This window comes from Lissotriton helveticus, chromosome 2_1 (assembly GCF_964261635.1).
Source record: "Lissotriton helveticus chromosome 2_1, aLisHel1.1, whole genome shotgun sequence".
Lineage (NCBI taxonomy): Eukaryota > Metazoa > Chordata > Amphibia > Caudata > Salamandridae > Lissotriton > Lissotriton helveticus.
Window position 1 is genome coordinate 990,289,995 of NC_136059.1, and position 18,236 is coordinate 990,308,230.

The window sequence follows — 18,236 nt, forward strand, 5'->3', positions numbered from 1 at the left end:
TGAGCAGTTGCTGAGTTCTGGCCAACACACTGATGATTGGCTTCAAGCAATGTAATGTGTGCTCCAGACAGTTGCCAGCAGCTGACACTCACAATGTCTACCATGTAAATGAAGAAGAGAGTAATGCTAGCAGAGACACTTGACTTGATACCAAAATTGAGGTTTTCACACTAGATAAGGGCTATTTAGGTCTGAGTTTGGTCTCCAGAAAATCTTACCCTTTTCCAGGGCCAAATTTATCCCCTGTTGGGGCATGCACTCGATACTAATTATAGTAAGGAAAGAATTACATGGCATGACTCAAAATCCTATTGACAAGAAGTTCAAAATGTATACTAGATTTCATAACTCCACCAACAGATGCATTCGGGCTGAGGAGGTCAGTTCTTCTGAGCCAATCTTTATAGACAATGGGTGGGACATCTCAACATCCGATCAAAGTTTCAAAACCTTCTTCTCTACATGACAGCCATATCGATAACACACAACTACATGTTAGCTTGTAAGGGGTAAAGGGAGTACATGAAGATAGTGAGTGAGAACTCATGATCACCCACAAAGCCTGAAATAATGGGCACAAGGAGTGCATACTAGGCTAATAGGTACAGTGCTCTCTGGAATGGGCAGCACAATTAAATTTGAGAATGAACTCACTAGTACATATTGACTTTTAATGTAATCTCGCATACATTCACATACATTTTTGACTGCCCCATCCCCAGATTATTAAAATCCAAACATTGGCACAGCTCTGTTTGAATTAGTGCATGTTGCTCTATATTGCCTAACTATAAATGAATTGTGAATCGACGGTGCACAATTAATGCTTATTTTTTCCAAATCAGTTACCAAGAGCATTAAGCTCTTGCAAACTCACCCCAACATATCAACTTGTATGCTAATTACTTTATTAGTAAACCTTAACATGAAATCACGTCTTACAGATTTGCCTTCTCAGTGTCTATTGTAGATTAGATTTTGAATTGATTTCTTCTATTTTTTATTTTAAACTAGGCTGAAGACTTCTGGAAATATCGTTATCACTCGTGAGATTCATGTGGTGAACAATCAGTCTGTGTGGTTCCTCGACAAAAAAAGTACTTCTCAAAAAATGGTGGAAGAACAGGTTGCTGCCTTAAATATTCAAGTAGGAAACCTTTGTCAGTTTCTTCCACAGGTAGGAATGTGTATATATTTTGAGTTGTATTCACAAACATAATTATAAATGTGAAAACATAACAAGTAAACATAGCTCACCTGATATAACCATCTCACATGACATTTGCCATCTTATACCTACTTTTGGCATCCCCTGCTCAAGGTAATTCTTTTTGCGGGTCCTCGAATGGCCAGTGCTGGATCAGATGTTTTCACCTACAAACATCTCTCATTTATTTACTTAAATTCACTATAAATTACATGGTAACAGTTTATTTCTTAATTGCATTAATTTCAATAAAGTTCAAATTGTATTCGGATTTATTGTTTGAGACAGCGATCAAAAGGCATAACCATCACAGCAATGTCAGGACGGTATTTTTGGCAGCATAATTTCTATAGAGCAACTTCAGATCTGAGAAGAATCCTTTGCTAATTCCTAAGTATGTCAAATCGGACTGGTGGAAAATAGTTGAGCGCACACAAATCATTGCCCAACTCTACTTTAACTACTTAGATGCTCTGTTGAGTTAATAAACACGTACCCATCTTCAAATAGTTAGCACTCTTTTAGAGCTTCCAGTCTTTTTGATCAGCCGCATTGCCCATGAATTGGGTTAACTCCAAAGTCCATATTAAATTAAATTGGTGGCACCTACTTGGTTGAACATACTCTAAATGTACTCATGCTTCATTCAGTCTCTTCCTAATATCCATACTGTAGACATAGCATACCTAACTCATTTATAACACTTACTCTCCTGATCAAGCATTACCATAATAGGACAGATTCGCTCTTGAAAATAATATTTATTTGATTACCATAGCCTGGCTAGGAGGTAAAGTCAGTTTTATATTTTTGTATTTCTAAACAAAAACAATGAGTACTTTTCATTTAAGATATTTGTTTTTTTAGAGAAGAACATTTTATTCCTTTAATTTCTTGTTGACCTTTATACTAATTCTCCAATTTTGGAATGAGGTTTGGAAAGAGCTTTCTTGACCCCCCTCATTATTGTTGAAGTGTCCTGCTGCATGCAGGACTAAGTGCATATTTTGGTTAGTCCAATTTCTCTCGATGTATAGTTTGCTACCATCGGTCTGCATTATTCGACCTAGAAACCATAATGAGGACAACTAAGCCGTCCCTGAGTGAAAAATTTCGTAGCGATCATAAAGGAAAGTTTCAATTCTATTAAGGGCAAGGAGGCGAGGATTAGACTGTTCTTTCTTCTTTAGTTTGCACCAGCAGCCATTATAAAGATGTATTCAAACATCACAAAACTACATTTCCAATAATGATTGGGAAAGAAATAGAGAAATAGTCCATCCAATCGGGAGCAAGCATATCCCTGAAGAGCTTTCTTCCTCTATCCCCCTCTTTCTTCCTGCGAGCACAGCTCAGAAAATGGAACTTTATTCCTGCTTGGAAGAATCCTGGCCTGAAAAAGAGAAGCCCGTATGTAATACACCGTTGCACAGAGACGACCAGTGTAGCAGATTGACTATTTCAAATCAGCATTTGAACAGTTCAGGTTGAGTAGCTAAGAATATCTATAACGCATGAGCATGCCTGAATACTTTATTATCAAATAACTCTACAAAGGGTGGGAATGATATGAACATACCAGTATGGGTGGGCTAATCCTTGCCTCTGTGTCCTTAATAGAATTGATGCTTTCCACTACAGCAGCTAGGAATTTTTTCATTCTATGTGAGGACCCAGAAGCGAGGATTAGGCTGGTTCAAAGCTTTTCCACCACTAATGATGCCAGATTCGTTACTTTTTTAAAGTAAAACCTCTTGATGGTAGAATCCGAGGACCAGTCTATTGCATTAAGAATGTCCTCTAAGGAAGCTCCTAAAGAAAAGGCTTTGGAAGCCATGGCTCCTCTAACCGAATGCGGTACAAAAGGGGGTGGTGATGGACGGATCATCTGAATCAATCAAACACTCACACCCAGTCAAAAGATCTGGGTTTAATCCATCACCGTTCTTTAGCCCACTCTGCCACCCCAGTTCAGACATGGCTATATGCAAATCAGTCTGACCCTGTGCCTCATGGGAACAGTCCAGCCCGAACTGCCAAGCCATGTCTTCCCTGGACCGGAAACAAGCTTCCGAGGACCGGTTTCTGGCATTCCAGCCGTCTTCAGCCCGGCTTGCATGAATCCAGTGGTAAAGTGAGCAAGGGACTCACGTCTGAGCATACCCTGCCACACGTATGGCGGCCAAAAGCGGTACAAAAGGGGGTGGTGATGGAGCATCTGAATCAATCAAGCACTCACACCCAGTCAAAAGATCTGGGTTTAATCCATCACCGTTCTTTAGCCCACTCTGCCACCCCAGTTCAGAAATGGCTATATGCAAATCAGTCTGACCCTGTGCCTCATGGGAACAGTCCAGCCCGAACTGCCAAGCCATGCCTTCCCTGGACCGGAAACAAGCTTCCGAGGACCGGTTTCTGGCATTCCAGCCGTCTTCAGCCCGGCTTGCTTGAATCCAGTGGCAAAGTGAGCAAAGGACTCGCGTCTGAGCATACCCTGCCACACGTATGGCGGCCAAAAGCGGTACAAAAGGGGGTGGTGATGGATGGAGCATCTAAATCAATCAAACCCTCACACCCAGTCAAAAGACCTGGGTTTAATCCATCACCGTTCTTTAGCCCACTCGGAAGCTTGTTTCCGGTCCAGGGAAGGCATGGCTTGGCAGTTCGGGCTGGACTGTTCCCATGAGGCACAGGGTCAGACTGATTTGCATATAGCCATGTCTGAACTGGGGTGGCAGAGTGGGCTAAAGAACGGTGATGGATCAAACCCAGATCTTTTGACTGGGTGTGAGTGTTTTATTGGTTCATATGCTCCGTCCATCACCACCCCCTTTTGTACCGCCTCTAACCGAATGAGCCCCAAACTTGGAAGTATCAATACCGGTTTCCTGAATGGCCCAGCTGACCCATCCGGCAGTAGTAGGTGAGGAAACAGCTCTATGCGGTTTCGTAAAGGCAATAAGCAATTGCTGTTCACCTTGAGGACGAATTTCCACCGTCATGGATTCATAGACCTTAATCGCCTGTACCACACAATTTTGGAGCGTCAGGAATAGACTGGTATGAAACCATTTTTGAATTGCATTTCGTTCTTCTAGAAACAACAAAGGTTACGCCCTTTGGAGTAAACACTCTACCTGTTAGATCAAGTGTTCTCACATCCCGAGACTCTACAACAGGATACCAAACACAGTAAAGCAGCCAGCTTGGCTGACATCTGCTTTCTTGACAAATACTTATTTGAGTGCCATGATTTAAAGAAACACAAGACCTTGTTAACATCCCATTAATGTGGAATTCCTGCGTGCAGGCGGAATGGGTAGCCGGATGCCTCTTAGGAGTTTGCAAACCAACAGATGTTCTCCCACAGGTCGTCCCTCTACCGGGGGTTGACCAGCAGAGATGGCTGACCGAAAGGTATTAATGGTCCTATAAGCTAGCCCCTCAGTGTCCAGGGAGGCAAAGACATTTTGAATGTGGACAACATGTGACCCCACGGGATCTACTTCCCTTTGACACCAACCCAACCACCGGGATCAGAATGAATGGTATCGTTTATTTGTGCTGTCTGTCCAAGATTTGGCGAGTAAGACGGCAGGCTCTCGTGAAATTCCTGGGACAGTCCAGCGTTCCCTGTAATCCTCCATGCCATGAGACGCAGGCAGCCAGACAGGACCAGTCAATGTGGATTCCTGTGGGGATCCCGGAGAAGATCCGGAAATAGGGTTAGAGGGATTGGAAAATCCCAAGAAAGTTTGATCAGAAACCAAACTTGAGATCTCCATATCAATGTGATTAGCACCAAGTCTGTCTGTTGTCTTTAAATCTCTTGTCACTATCCTCATTATCATGGAAAAAGGTGAAAATGCATACCCCGTCTCCTTGCTCCAATCCTGGAGGAAGGCATTGGTCACCACTACTTCCTGTTCTTGTTGCCATTTGTAATATTTGCTCAGTTGACAGTACAAGTGGGGGGTGAACATGAACCTACCTGACTTGTATTGCGTGAAACACTTGTTGGTATAATTGTCAAAGACTGGTATCTTGCCAATGGTGAGAGTGCCAATCCGCCACCTGATTGGATGTGCCGGGTAGATGCTCCGCAGAGACAGAGATCTGCTTGTCCAAGCAGTAGGTCCAAAACATTCTTGCCAAGTCGGCTAGAGTTTTCAACCTCGTTCCTACAAAGTGGTTGATGTAACGGTCTGCCGCTACATTATCCATCTGGAGAAGGACACAACACTGGACCTTGTCTTTGGTCCAACACTTCACGGCGAAAGATCCTGCCATCAACTCTAGACCGTTTATATGGGGGGCCCATTCTGTTGGTGACCACTTTCCTCCTGTGTAGAATTCCCCGCAACGGGTTTCCGAATCCCAATCCACTGGCATCCGACTCTATTATCAGGTCCAGTTGGGAGCCAAATGTGGCTTGGCCATTCCATGCCTCCATATGGGTGATCCAGCATTGCAATTCCTCCTTCGCTTCATCCAAAAGGGGGATGGACTGAGAATACATGAGACCCCGTTGCAGGTGCAAGATCTTGAGGTGTTGCAATGCCTGATAGTGGAGGGGCCATTGGAAGATGGCCTGTATAGAAGATGATAATAGGCCCACAATGTGGGCGAGGTGGCAAAGGCAAATGGAAGGTTTGGGAAAGGCTTTCCGCAGTTCATGTTTGATTTTAGTCAACTTCTGATATGCAAGGTTAAAGGTGGCTTTAATTGAGTCCACCACGAACCCCAGGAATTGCAGGTACCTGGATGGAGTTTAAGGACCACTTTGCTTCGTTGTTCATGAATCCTCCTGGAGACAATCTGCTGCAGATAACCAGAAAGTTGGCTCAGGCATTGGTCTGTAATGAGGATATTGTCCAGGTAAACTATTAGACAGATACCTGGGGTGTGTAGTTGTTCTATCACTGGCTTTAAGACCTTGGTGAAACACTATGGAGCGTAAGATAGACCAAAAGGAAAGGAGGCAAACTCAAAGATCTGACCGTCCGATTGAAACTGCAGGTTTCGCCTCTGTGGCAGGAAGATTGGCATTGTAAGATAGGCATCCTTTACTTCCAGACGCACCATCCAGTCATTCATCTGCAGTAAAACCCTAAGAAGATGGATAACCTCCATCTTGAAGTGGCGAACGACCAACCATTCTTTGAACTCTTTCAGGTTGATGACAGGCTCTACCCTGTGTGATAGGGCCCGCTCCAGAAGTCGGGGTGGAGTGACCATCTGAGATACCTGGGGTCTGTAGGTCAGTAGGTGGGGGTTGGGATTCCAAGCAAACCTTTTTGAGGCGGGCAACAGTAGCTAGATTGACCACAGGGCCATCTGCACTTTGCGATTGATATCTGACGGTGGTGCCAAGGGCTGCCCTGGAGGTAGGGAGATCTGGGACCCAGGTGAGTCTTCCCTTGTGGTGAGGGGTCTGTGGCACTGCGCTTCAATGCAGAGACTGCTTTGCAAATGGATACGTCCATAACCTGACAAAAATGATTGTCTATTAGGAGATGGGTAACCTTTCTCCATTTGCTCCTCGGAGTCAAACATTATGGTAAGGGAACTGGATCAGTCCTGTAATAGAGGGCAGTAATGGCTTGACACTGCCTTGGGGAGGCCTGTGGGACAATGATCCCTTATAAAACATTGGGATAAGCGGTGGTAGCCACCTGGGACGTGTCCCAACAATGAAAACCTTACCCTCACGAGTGTTCGGTCGCCAGGCGGTGGCTCTGGGAGCCCAAACAGTGTGCAGAGTGAATGAAAGAGCGCAAAAAGTAGGTGGTAGAGCCCCAGTGTACCGAGCAACTGATTGTTCTTCACTGCATTAAAAAACCGGCAGGTGAAAGTTGAAGGAGCGCGGGCCCCTATAGCGGTCGGCCTACCACACCGCGCACCCAGAGGCTGAGGCAGGGTAGCTGCCGCGTAGGAGTGAGAACGGTCCAGCAGCTGCGCTATGGAAAGCAAACGCTTAGTCAGCAATAAAACAGTAAGAACATAAACTACATTACATGATCCATCTAATAAGAATCTCACATGGATATAAACGAGGGAATAAAGGCACCTAGCTGAAGCTTCTGGAGCAGCGAAGAAAGAGGGGGGATAGAGCGTCGGCAGAAGGCTCTTCAGGAATATGCTGGGTCCCGATTGGATGGACTATTTCTCTATTTCTTTCCCAATGTTTATGGGAAATGTAGTTTTGTGATGTTTGAAAACATCTTTATAATGGCTGCTTGTGCAAAATGAAGAAGAAAGAACAGCCTAATCCTCGCCTCGGAGTCCTGACATGAAATTCCTTTCTGCCTGTACCATTTGGCTGACTCTGCATAAGCATTGCTTCAGTAGTATTTCTTAACATTTTACAACAAAGAACTATTCACAACAATTTCCTCTTAACCACATATGACAAAGAGAGATCTGCTAGGTGGTTCTATTTCTAACTCCCATGTAAACTTTTTCTCAGTCACCTAATTGACTCACATGGGCATTTTATTTTTTTAATTCTGAAGACATTTGGAAAAATTATCCTTAACCTTCCCATTCATTACTGTAAAACCATGGACCAAGCCGTAATCACTTCGTAAATACATACTGAAAATTCTCTGTATCTTGACATCTCCAAATTCTTGATCGCTAAACTTCAGTTAGTGTAAAACTCAGTTGTTAGTTCAAACCTTGGTTCCAGGGCTTACTTTAGAAACTTCCGAGAGGTAGCATTTTTCAAGGCACATTGTGGATATGCATTGGCTTGCTTTGGCTAGGAATCACTTTTTAAGAGTCTCTGTATTAGCCTTTGTGTCGTCTGCATCTCAGAACCTGTATTATTAGAATGCTGTCTACAACACTAAACGCCTGCTCAATCTGTTTTTCAGTATTTCTCTTATCCCTTCCCAGGATACACGAGGCACATTCTACCTAATAACAGACCTTGCAACAAACGTCCTATTGACTTTGCACATGAATCTAAACTTTCTTTATTCCACAAACAACTAAAAACATGGCTGTTCTCTTCTTATACAATTTCATATTTGTATACACATTTCATATATGTATTGACAGCATCTTAGATAAGTTGAAACCTTTTAGAATAGTAATGTATAGTGAAACCTGGTTGGAGTGTTCTAAAAAAGACACTGGGAAGAAATTAATCTGAGTTTATTGCCGACCTTTGTGGTTGGAGTACTTAGCTCAGCAGACCACTAGCTTGGTGACCAGCAGTAAGGTAGACTTCCAAATATCAAAGCCTCGTTTTTGTCACTGTTAACTTTCAAGGAATTGATCTTTATCCAAGAGACAACTGAATTAAAGTGGGATAGGGTTTTATTTTGATGCTTTTCTAAGTCATTGTTAATAGAATGATTTGGGTACCAAGCGAATAAGGAATAAGAGATACAACCCATTGTATGGATCCATGTTGCCACGGGTCAAGTAAAGATTAGAAAAAGTAGGTTTGAAACATGAGCCCTGGGAGTTTCCTCATTTGAGATGTTTTGAGGAGGACCGAAATGAGGCAAAAGACCTGCTTTGGTTCTGTAAGTAAGAAAAGAAAAAAGTCAAGCCAAGGCTTTTTCATGGATGCAGGTGAGTGTGGGATAATATACTGTGTCGAATGCCACTCTTCCACTTTGATCTAAGCTCTGGCTGAGGTCATAAGTGACATCAAGTAGAGCTACCTCCCTTCCATGCAGCGGGCAGACTCCAGCCTATCTGATGTCTGGAAGATCTTTAGATTTAGCAGAACAGAAGATATGACCTTTTTTATGGTGAACATATTGATGGGAAAGGCAATAATGAAATGGATCAGAAATGCTGATAACCTTCAGTTTGTTGAAGGGATTTATAGTGTTCTCACTGTATTACTGTATGTGTTCACAAATTCTTTACACACTGCCTCTGAGATAAGCCTGTCTGCTCGTGCCAAGCTACCACGGGAGTGAGCAGGGGTTATTTTAGAAGTGGAGCCCCTTACCCTGACTAGAAGTAAGGGTCCCTATTTGGACAAAGGTAACTACCTCTGCCAACTGGAGACCGCCAGTGCTAACGGTTCTAACAGTCGTTGTTGATGGTGTGTGACCAGCTGATTTGGATGATTTTCCTCACAGTGGTGTTGATGAAGGTCTAGACTTTGGTGGTGGTGGTCACTGTTATCATCCAATTTTCTGCTCCAAACAGAAGGTCCAACTTTACATTGGTGTTAAAAAGCCTGATCTTGGTTTGCAGCACTTGGTCCTCGGAGTTATCCAGTATTAGGGGTGTCTTTCATAGCCTCCGGTACATAAAAAAGTAATGTCCTATAGACATACATAGAGAAAATAGGCCTAAGGGTCTCACCTTAGTAGCCTTTCTTTGTCCTTATGCAAAAAGGACCAAACTCTCACAGTCAGCCAATCAGCTCCGACCTCCCTCTAGAACCTTCCTGGGAGGAGCCTCAGTCCCTCAGATTTTCGTACGCACTCAGCTAGTTAGGCGTAATATTGTGAGAGAGGGATGTGAGACTTCCCAGGGGAGGCGGGAGGGTTGCATGTGAATCTATGAAAGACACCAATACTGGATAACTGCTGTTACAGGTAAGTAACGCAGTTCTTATCCAGTATTAGGGGTGTCTTTCATAGATTCACATGCCTGAATCAGAGTAGCTAGCAATTAGAAATGCATATTCGTGATGGAAAGGTGCCCTGCAGGCATGTTAGACAATGCACACATTGTACTATAGCATGTAAAAAGACAGCATAAGCAGAGCATCACAATAGCAGAGAATGTGCATACCTGGATGGCGGGATGAGGGAAGGCTCACCTCACTGAAAGAGATGGCGTAGCACCGCCTGGCCCACTGCTGCATCCTTCTGAAGTTCGAGATCCAGGCAGTAGTGTCTGGAGAAGGTGTGCGGTGACTTCCAGGTCACCGCTCTGCATATGTCCAGGATCGGCACTCCAGCGAAAAGTGCTGCTGATGTGGACATCGCCCTGGTGGAATGTGCAGTGACACGATCAGTCAAAGGCCGTCCGGCCTTGTTATGACAGAATGCAATCGCTGAGGAAATCCATCTCGAGATGCTTTGCTTCGTGAGAGGCAGGCCCATTCTTGGATTGCTGTATGCCACGAATAGTTGTGAAGATTTGCTGAAGGCTTTGGTTTTATCCAGATAGAACTTTAGACATCTCTTGAGATCTAAAGAATGGAGTGCTCTTTCGGCTGCGGTGGAAGGGTTTGCAAAGAAAGACCTAAGGACTATTGGCTCATTGAGATGAAAGTCCGAAGGCACTTTCGGTATGAACTTTGGGTTCAGTCTTAACATCACTCTGTCCTGTCTGAATTGCATGTATGGATCCTGAATGGACAGGGCTTGAAGTTCGCTCACTCTCCTGGCCGATGTTAGAGCGAGCAAGAGCGCAGTTTTCCATGAGACGTATTTGATGGATGCCCGATGAATGGGTTCAAAGGGATGCCTCATAAGTTGGTTGAGAACTAGGTTCAGATGCCACATTGGGGGGACTTTCCGAGGCCTCGGAAAGGATCTATAAAGCCCCTTCAGGAATTGTTTGACAAGTCTATTGGACCACAGGGAAGGTCCCGTGAAAGTTCTCGATATAGCTGCTAGGTGGACTTTTATGGATGCATGTGCCAGTCCTGACCGTGCTAAGTGCAGCAGATATGGCAATAGCTGTTCAGGTGTGACGAACAGCGGTTGCAGGCCCTGGTCCGAACACCAAATGCAGAATCTTTTCCATTTGAGAGAGTAGGTTTTGTTGGTACTGTCTGCTCTCGCTTTTGCCAGTATATCTCTGCAGTCCTGCGGGATATTTAGGCCACCGAACTCTCTGTGCTCAGGAGCCAGGCCGATAAGCTGAGCGATTGCAGGTTCGGGTGTTGCACCTGCCCCTTGGACATCGTCAGGAGGTTCGGGTGCTGTCGCAGACGAATCGGTGTCTTGATAGAGAGCCGAAGTAGATCCGAGAACCAGTGTTGTCTCGGCCAGTACGGGGCAATCAGGATCAGGGTACAGGGCTCCGCCTTCATCTTCCTGAGGAGCCTCGGGATCATGGGAAACGGAGGAAAAGCGTACGCAAACACGCTGAACCAACCGATGGAAAAGGCATTCCCCAGTGATCCCTGTTGGGGATGGCAGCTTGCGTAGCTTGGGCATTTGGCGTTCCCCTTGGTGGCAAACAGGTCGATTCCTGGGACTCCCCATTGAGAGAAGATGTGAGTCAGCGCGCTGTCGCTCAGTTCCCACTCGTGGGAGAGTGATCGTTGCCTGCTTAGGGCGTCGGCGATGGTATTGTCCTTGCCCGGCACATAGTCGGCTTTGAGTGCGATTCCCTGCAGCACTAGCCAGTTCCAGATCTTCTGCGATTCGCGTGATAGAGAGAGCGAACGCGTTCCTCCCTGTTTGTTGAGATAGTGCATCGTCGTGGTGTTGTCCGTTTTGACGAGCACTGGGGAGTGCCGGATGCGTGGTAGAAAGGCCTGTAGTGCCAGATACACTGCTCTCAGCTCTAAAAGATTTATATGAAGCTGTTTTTCCTGAGTGTCCCATTTGCCGCTGATCCGAAGGTCCTGAAGGACAGCTCCCCATCCCTCCAGGGAAGCGTCCGTGGTGATCACCAGAGGTGTTGCCGGAAGGAGAAATGACAGTCCTACGGTCAGATTTTTGCGACGCCTCCACCAGGTTAGACTCTTGGTCATTTTGGGTGTTATCCAGACAGTGTCCTCGAAAGAGCCAGTACTTTGAGTCCATTGGCTCGCGAGCGCCTCCTGCAACGGGCGCATTCTGAGTCTGCAGTGAGGGACGAGGAGTATACAGGAGGACATCATGCCCAGGAGGGATGTATAGGTCCTGACCTTCAGATGTGTCCTGTTCGCCACAGCCGTGGCCAGGGACAATATCTTGTCTGTCCTTTCCTTCGAGGGAAAGGCTCTTGCGCACTCTGTGTCCAAGGTTGCTCCGAGGAAGGTAATTTTTGTCGTAGGGACGACACAGGATTTCTTGAGATTGAGGGTTAATCCCAGCCTCTGAAAAAGATTTGTGCAGGCGGTGGAGGATTTGGCTGCGTCTTCCTCCGAGGGTGCTTTCACCAGCCAGTCGTCTAGGTAGGGGAAGACCTGGTGACCCATTTGACGCAGGAAAGCTGCCACTGGTGCAAGGCACTTCGTGAAAATCCGCGGCGCGGATTTGAGGCCGAACGGTAGTACCTTGAATTGATAATGTTGCCCTGCAACCTCGAACCTCAGGAATTTTCTGTGACACTTGAGGATGGGAATGTGGTAGTAGGCATCCTGGAGATCCAAGGATGTCATGAAATCTCCTTTTTCTAGAATGCCTAGTATTTCTTGAATCGTCACCATCCTGAACGATTGGCTTCGTAGGAAGACGTTGAGCGCTCGGAGGTCCAGAATGGGCCGCCACTCCGAGATGGAAGTAGCGGGGCCCAGGTGATCATCCTCTTCACTCTGGAAGATTTCGTTAGGCGGTTGCATCTCCACTTTGCTTGGAGACGTGGTCTCCGGCGTAATATGCGGCTTAGTAGTCTTGCCCAACGCAGGACTGGAGGTGGAAGCCGCCGACGGCGTCGTCGACGGTGGTAGCGTGAGGGATGACACCTCCACTAGCTTGGTTTTCTTCCATGTGTCTGAAAGCGTCTTCGTCGACGACGAGTCCTCCGTCGACGGTAGCTTTAACTTCGTCGACGACGAGTCCTCCGTCGACGGCGTCTTTAACTTCGTCGACGACGACGAGTCCTTCGTCGACGGTAGGGTCCTCGTCGACGGAATCTCCGTAGACGGCAATTTGGTCGTCGACGACCGTGACGTCGTCGGTGCACTCGTCGACGGCGAGCCCGTCGTCGATGTCGTTCTCGTCGACGTTTTTGTCGTCGACGTCTTCGCCGTCGATGCTTTCGTCATCGGGGCTGTCGGTGGTGGATTCGTCGTCGACGTCGTCGTCGATAGGTTGGTTATCGTCGTCGACGGCGTAGTTTTCGTCGACGGAGTAGTCTTCGACGTCGACAGGGTCTTTGTCGTCGACGATTTCAGCAGTAAAACAGAGGAAATAGGTCTACCTGTCGATGACGATGATGGAGATGTCGACGGTGAAAGAGACAACGCTGACGTCGTTGACACCGTGGTAGTTACTGAGGTAGTCCTCTGGGCAGGTCTGCTAGATGCCTGAGCAGGCTTTTTAAAAGTCTGATTATCCTTAACAGACACAGAAGATGTCATAGATCTTGCCTCTGAAGACTTCTTGGCTGTCTTCCTAGGAGGGGTGTCTGAGGGGCCAGGGGAAGTTACCCTTGGCCTCTTTTGAGAGACTGCTGAGGTTTTAGAGACACTACCTTCGGAAGATTCCAGAGTGTCTCTGTCCTTGAGTCTGTCGAGCCAGATGAGAAGGCGACCTTCCCTGTCTCTCACGGTCTTTCTAGGGAAAGACCTACATATTTTGCAGTCTGCAGGGACGTGGTCCGGATAAAGGCAATATAAGCATAAGGTATGCTTATCATCCACATGGAGCCTTTTCTTCCCACATGAAGAGCAGGCCCTGAAAAGGGCTTTCTTCTGGGATTCAGACATCGAAGAAAGCAGTGGAAAGAAAACGTACTGCCTCAAAGTGTTACTGAGTAGTCCTTGAAGATTGTAGAATGAAGATTCACTTTTCAAAGGAAAGTAGATGATTTATAAGGAATCCTGAGAAGAGCTCAGGCTGGAGACTCCCTAGCACAACGTGCGGTAGAAAATCTGAGGGACTGAGGCTCCTCCCAGGAAGGTTCTAGAGGGAGGTCGGAGCTGATTGGCTGACTGTGAGAGTTTGGTCCTTTTTGCATAAGGACAAAGAAAGGCTACTAAGGTGAGACCCTTAGGCCTATTTTCTCTATGTATGTCTATAGGACATTACTTTTTTATGTACCGGAGGCTCCCGTCTCGACGACGGGGAATGATTCAGGCATGTGAATCTATGAAAGACACCAATACTGGATAACTGCTGTTACAGGTAAGTAACGCAGTTCCTCCTAATCGTCTTGCGCTGCCTGAAGGCATCCTTTGCTTTGCCGATTCTTGCCATGACATCGATGTCTGCCCTGCTCTACTGGTCTATGAAATTGCCCAGGTAGGTGAAGGCCTACACCTCTTTCAGTGCATCGCCTGCAAGAGTGACTGCTGTTGTGCTGGCTGTGTTAGCCTTCAGGACACTGTTTTTCCCCTGTGGATGTTGAGACCAAGTTGTGCTGGTGTGGCTGCCACATTGTTGGTCTCCTCTCGCCTCTGCAGATGGGTATGAGAGAGTAGGGCCAGGTCATCTGCAATGTCCAGGTTATTGGGCTGTGTCCAAGGTATCCAATGGATCCCATTTCTTCTTGTTGCTGTGGATGTCTTCATGATCCAGTCTGTAGCCAGCAGGAAGAGAAAAGGCAAGAGCAAACAACCCTGGGGGACTTCAGTCCTCACTTGGAAGGCTTTCAAGAGTTGTCCTCCATGGACTATCTTGCAGGTCATTCCCTTGTTAGAGTGCCCGATAATTCTTACAAGTTTAACTGGCCCACCGTAGTGGATGTCCAAAGCCCAGCTGCGAAAGGAGGGGCGTTATGCATCCCCATGTTTAAAAAAAATCTAGCCACAGAAACGTCAACCAAAAGACCAAGAGACATTCCAGACTTGGGGAGAGAGGAATCTACTTCACAGAGAGCTACAATGCTTTGTGGTGAAATTCAAAGATCCCTAGAAGCCACTAAGCCGATCCATCTGCTTTTGACCAAGCCATCACCATCAGTACATGGAACCTGAGGACCATGTGCGAGACAGGCAAACCAACCCAAGTGGCAGCGGAGATGAAAATTACAACCTTGCCTTCTTGGCATCAGCAAGAACAGATGTATACAGTCCGGAAAGAAAAGACTGGCTCCAGAAGAAATGCGGCTGTATACTGGACACGAGGAAGAAAATGCCTCACCTACTCAGGGAATAGCACTGATGCGAACAGCAGCAGCCAACAGAGCTCTGATTGGATGGGAAACCCACAGTCCCAGAATCATCACAGCAACCTTCCACTAAAAGGAAAAGAGGATCAACATGGATGTTATCTGGTGCCATGCACCTACAAATGACAGCAAAGAAGAGGAAAAAGAAAAGTTTTACAACAGGCTCCATCCCATTCTGGAAAAATGCCTTGAGAGATGCATCACCATACTGATGGGGACTTCAATGGCAAGATTGGAAGCAACAACACTGGGTACAAAGATGTCATGGGCAACAATGGCCTTGGCGACCAGAATGAGAATGGTGAAAGGCTTGCAGATTTCTGTGCCCTGAAGAGTCTGGTGATGGGCAATAGTGTATTCCCACACAAGAGTACGCAAGGCAACGTGGGTGTGACCAGACCATTCAACAGAGAATCAGATCAACCATATCTGCATTGCCAAGATGTTCCGGAGGTCCCTGTAGGATTTGGGAGTGATGACAGGAAGAAGGCTGAAGAAAGCATGGATGGAAACGATAAACCGACACCAGCGATATAATGCCACCCTCCTTAAACATGCCCAGAAACGAAGTGAATACTCAGTCATCCTCAGTAACAAGTTCCAAGTCCTGCAAAAACTAGAGAACGAAAGAGATCCAGTAGAAAGTCAGTGAGAGAAGAGCAAAGAAGCAGTGACATCAACCAGCCGGGAAGTACTCGGTTCCAAGAAACACCAGCATAAAGAATGGATGTCCACCGAGACCCTCAACAAAATTCAAGAGAGAAAGGAAAAGAAAGTTGTAGTCAACACCAGCCGTACAAGAGCAGAAAAAGCAAGAGCTCAAGGCGAATACACCAAAACCAACAAGCAAAGATTCATCGATGATCTTGCCACAGAAACCCAGGAAAAAGCAAGCCATGGAAACTTGAAAGAACTCTTCAACATAACAAGGGAACTCTTCAACATAACAAGGGAACTCTCCGGCAGATACAGGAAGCCAGAAAGACCTGTTAAAAGACAATGCTGGGAAGACTATAATGGGTAACGAAGGTCAGCAACAAAGATGGGTGGAGCAATTTGAAGAACTCCTGAACCAGCAAGTGACAATCGAATGCAGCAAACCAACTAAAGAAGAAATACGGCAAACTATCAAACATCTGAGAAATAGGAAGGTAGCACGACCTGACAACATTCCTGCAGAGGCACTTACGGCAGACGTTGAAACATCAGTGGACATGCTCAACCCCATGTTTGGAAGGATCTGGATAGATGCAAAGGCCCCCTCAGAATGAAAGAATGGATATTTCATCAAGATTCCCAAAAAAGGTGACCTGAGTAACTGTGCAAACTACAGTGGGACAACTCTTCTATCAACCCTAGGCAAAGAGTTCAACAAGGTCCTCCTGAACAGAATGAAGGAACAAGTTGATGTTCAGTTGCGAGATCAGCAAGCTGACTTCCGCAAAGAGAGATCCTGCACACACCAGATTGTAACACTTTGCATCATCATTCAGCAGTCAGTGAATGGAACTTCACTCTCTGTCTACTTCATCGGCTATGAGAAAGCATTTGACAGAGTGGACAGAGCGACTGGTTGGAAACTCTTACTCTGCATACATCCCAATAAGAGCTACAAGAAACTGATTAAAACATCCAACTCACACCATTAGTCTACTAGAATAATCGCAGCCAATAACTCAGCGGAGGACGTTTTCAAAATAAAGATAATTTTGAACCTGCATTCACTTCTGTCCTTATTCTACCCAGTGAAGAGCTCTGCAGCTCTCTTTCAGTCTTTTTCAGTGAAAAAGAAAGTGTAAATCGTATGACCACTTCATATCCTCTCCTTCACATACTGCTCTTTTGTAGTAACCTAGGCTTTTCAGTAAGTTTACTACTATTCAGTATTTAAAAACTGCACTTTTGTAGTAGGTCGCTGTCTCCGTTATTTTCTATGGGAGGGTGTTGCAGTACCAGTGGTTGGACATGTGTAGTGCTGAGCTTACTACAAAAGTGCAAGCTACAACAAACACGACTACAAAAGTCTAAGTTACCACAAAAGTGCAGTTTAACTTACTCAAAAATGTAAACTTAATCAAAAGTGTACGCTACCATTGCGAATCATGCTTCATGTGCTCACTGCCCTAACCACATTGATATTTAACCTCTTGATTTAACTGGCCCATTTCGCACATCCCTTTCAATAGTCTCCTCTAAAAGTCAACGGTCCCATATGACTGGAGAAACAGAGCAATAACTGAGTCACTATCCAGGTAGGCCTTCACTTACCTGGGCAGTTTCCTAGACAAGTAGAGTGTGACGGACGTCGATGTAATGGCAAGAAACAACAAAGCAAGGGATGCCTTCATTCAACGCAAGACGGTTTAGAGCTCCAAGGACCTAATGCTGCAAACCAAGACTTATTGTACGAAGACTGAGGCTTACGAGGTGACGCGTAGCAGCTGCACGTGTAGATTACCGATTTAATCAGCAGCTATCCAAGAACGAGATACATCCTGTTCCTGTGCCCATATTATTGCAACCTTTGACTTGGCCCACATTTCCTGGAAGCCTAAACGGACAACACCTCCTAAGCTATGATCCACAGACAGCCACATCTGCCCTGTCTCATCTCTAACTGCCAGCTTTTCCTCTGCGCCTTTTCTTTCATCCTTCCCCCACACTGAGTACCCGGCTGGATCCTGTGTGAGTAGAGTTCCATTTTCTTTCCACTTCACCGGTGTTCTTCACTTCTAACACGTGGCTGTGCGTATTGTTACTATTTTTTCAGATGTCCCTATATTATTAGGTCCTGAAGAGACCCAGCATCATTGGAAGGTTTGAAACGCCGTCGACATATAAAAACTGAATCATTGTATCAGCAGTGGTTACTCAACACAGTGTCTGAGTATATATAAGAATTGTAAATGGTCGTTTTCTGAATGTTGGAAACCAAGCTGTACGTGTCACAATTTTTACCAGTTCGTCTTTTGGTTCCATTACACACTGGGGACACTAAGCACTACTTGTTGTATATATTTGTAAAGTCTCTTTAAAATGTATATAAACTGTG

The 18,236-nt window shown here is 45.8% G+C and overlaps 1 protein-coding gene across 1 annotated transcript in view; it reads left to right on the top strand.

Moving 5' to 3' along the window:
- Positions 1-18,236, top strand: part of SMC5 (structural maintenance of chromosomes 5) — a 699,122-nt gene that overhangs the window by 71,219 nt on the left and 609,667 nt on the right. Inside the window, exon 4 of the mRNA XM_078675750.1 lies at positions 1,015-1,177. Coding sequence (XP_078531876.1) covers positions 1,015-1,177 — 163 coding nt within the window. The remainder of the gene's footprint in view (positions 1-1,014; positions 1,178-18,236) is intronic.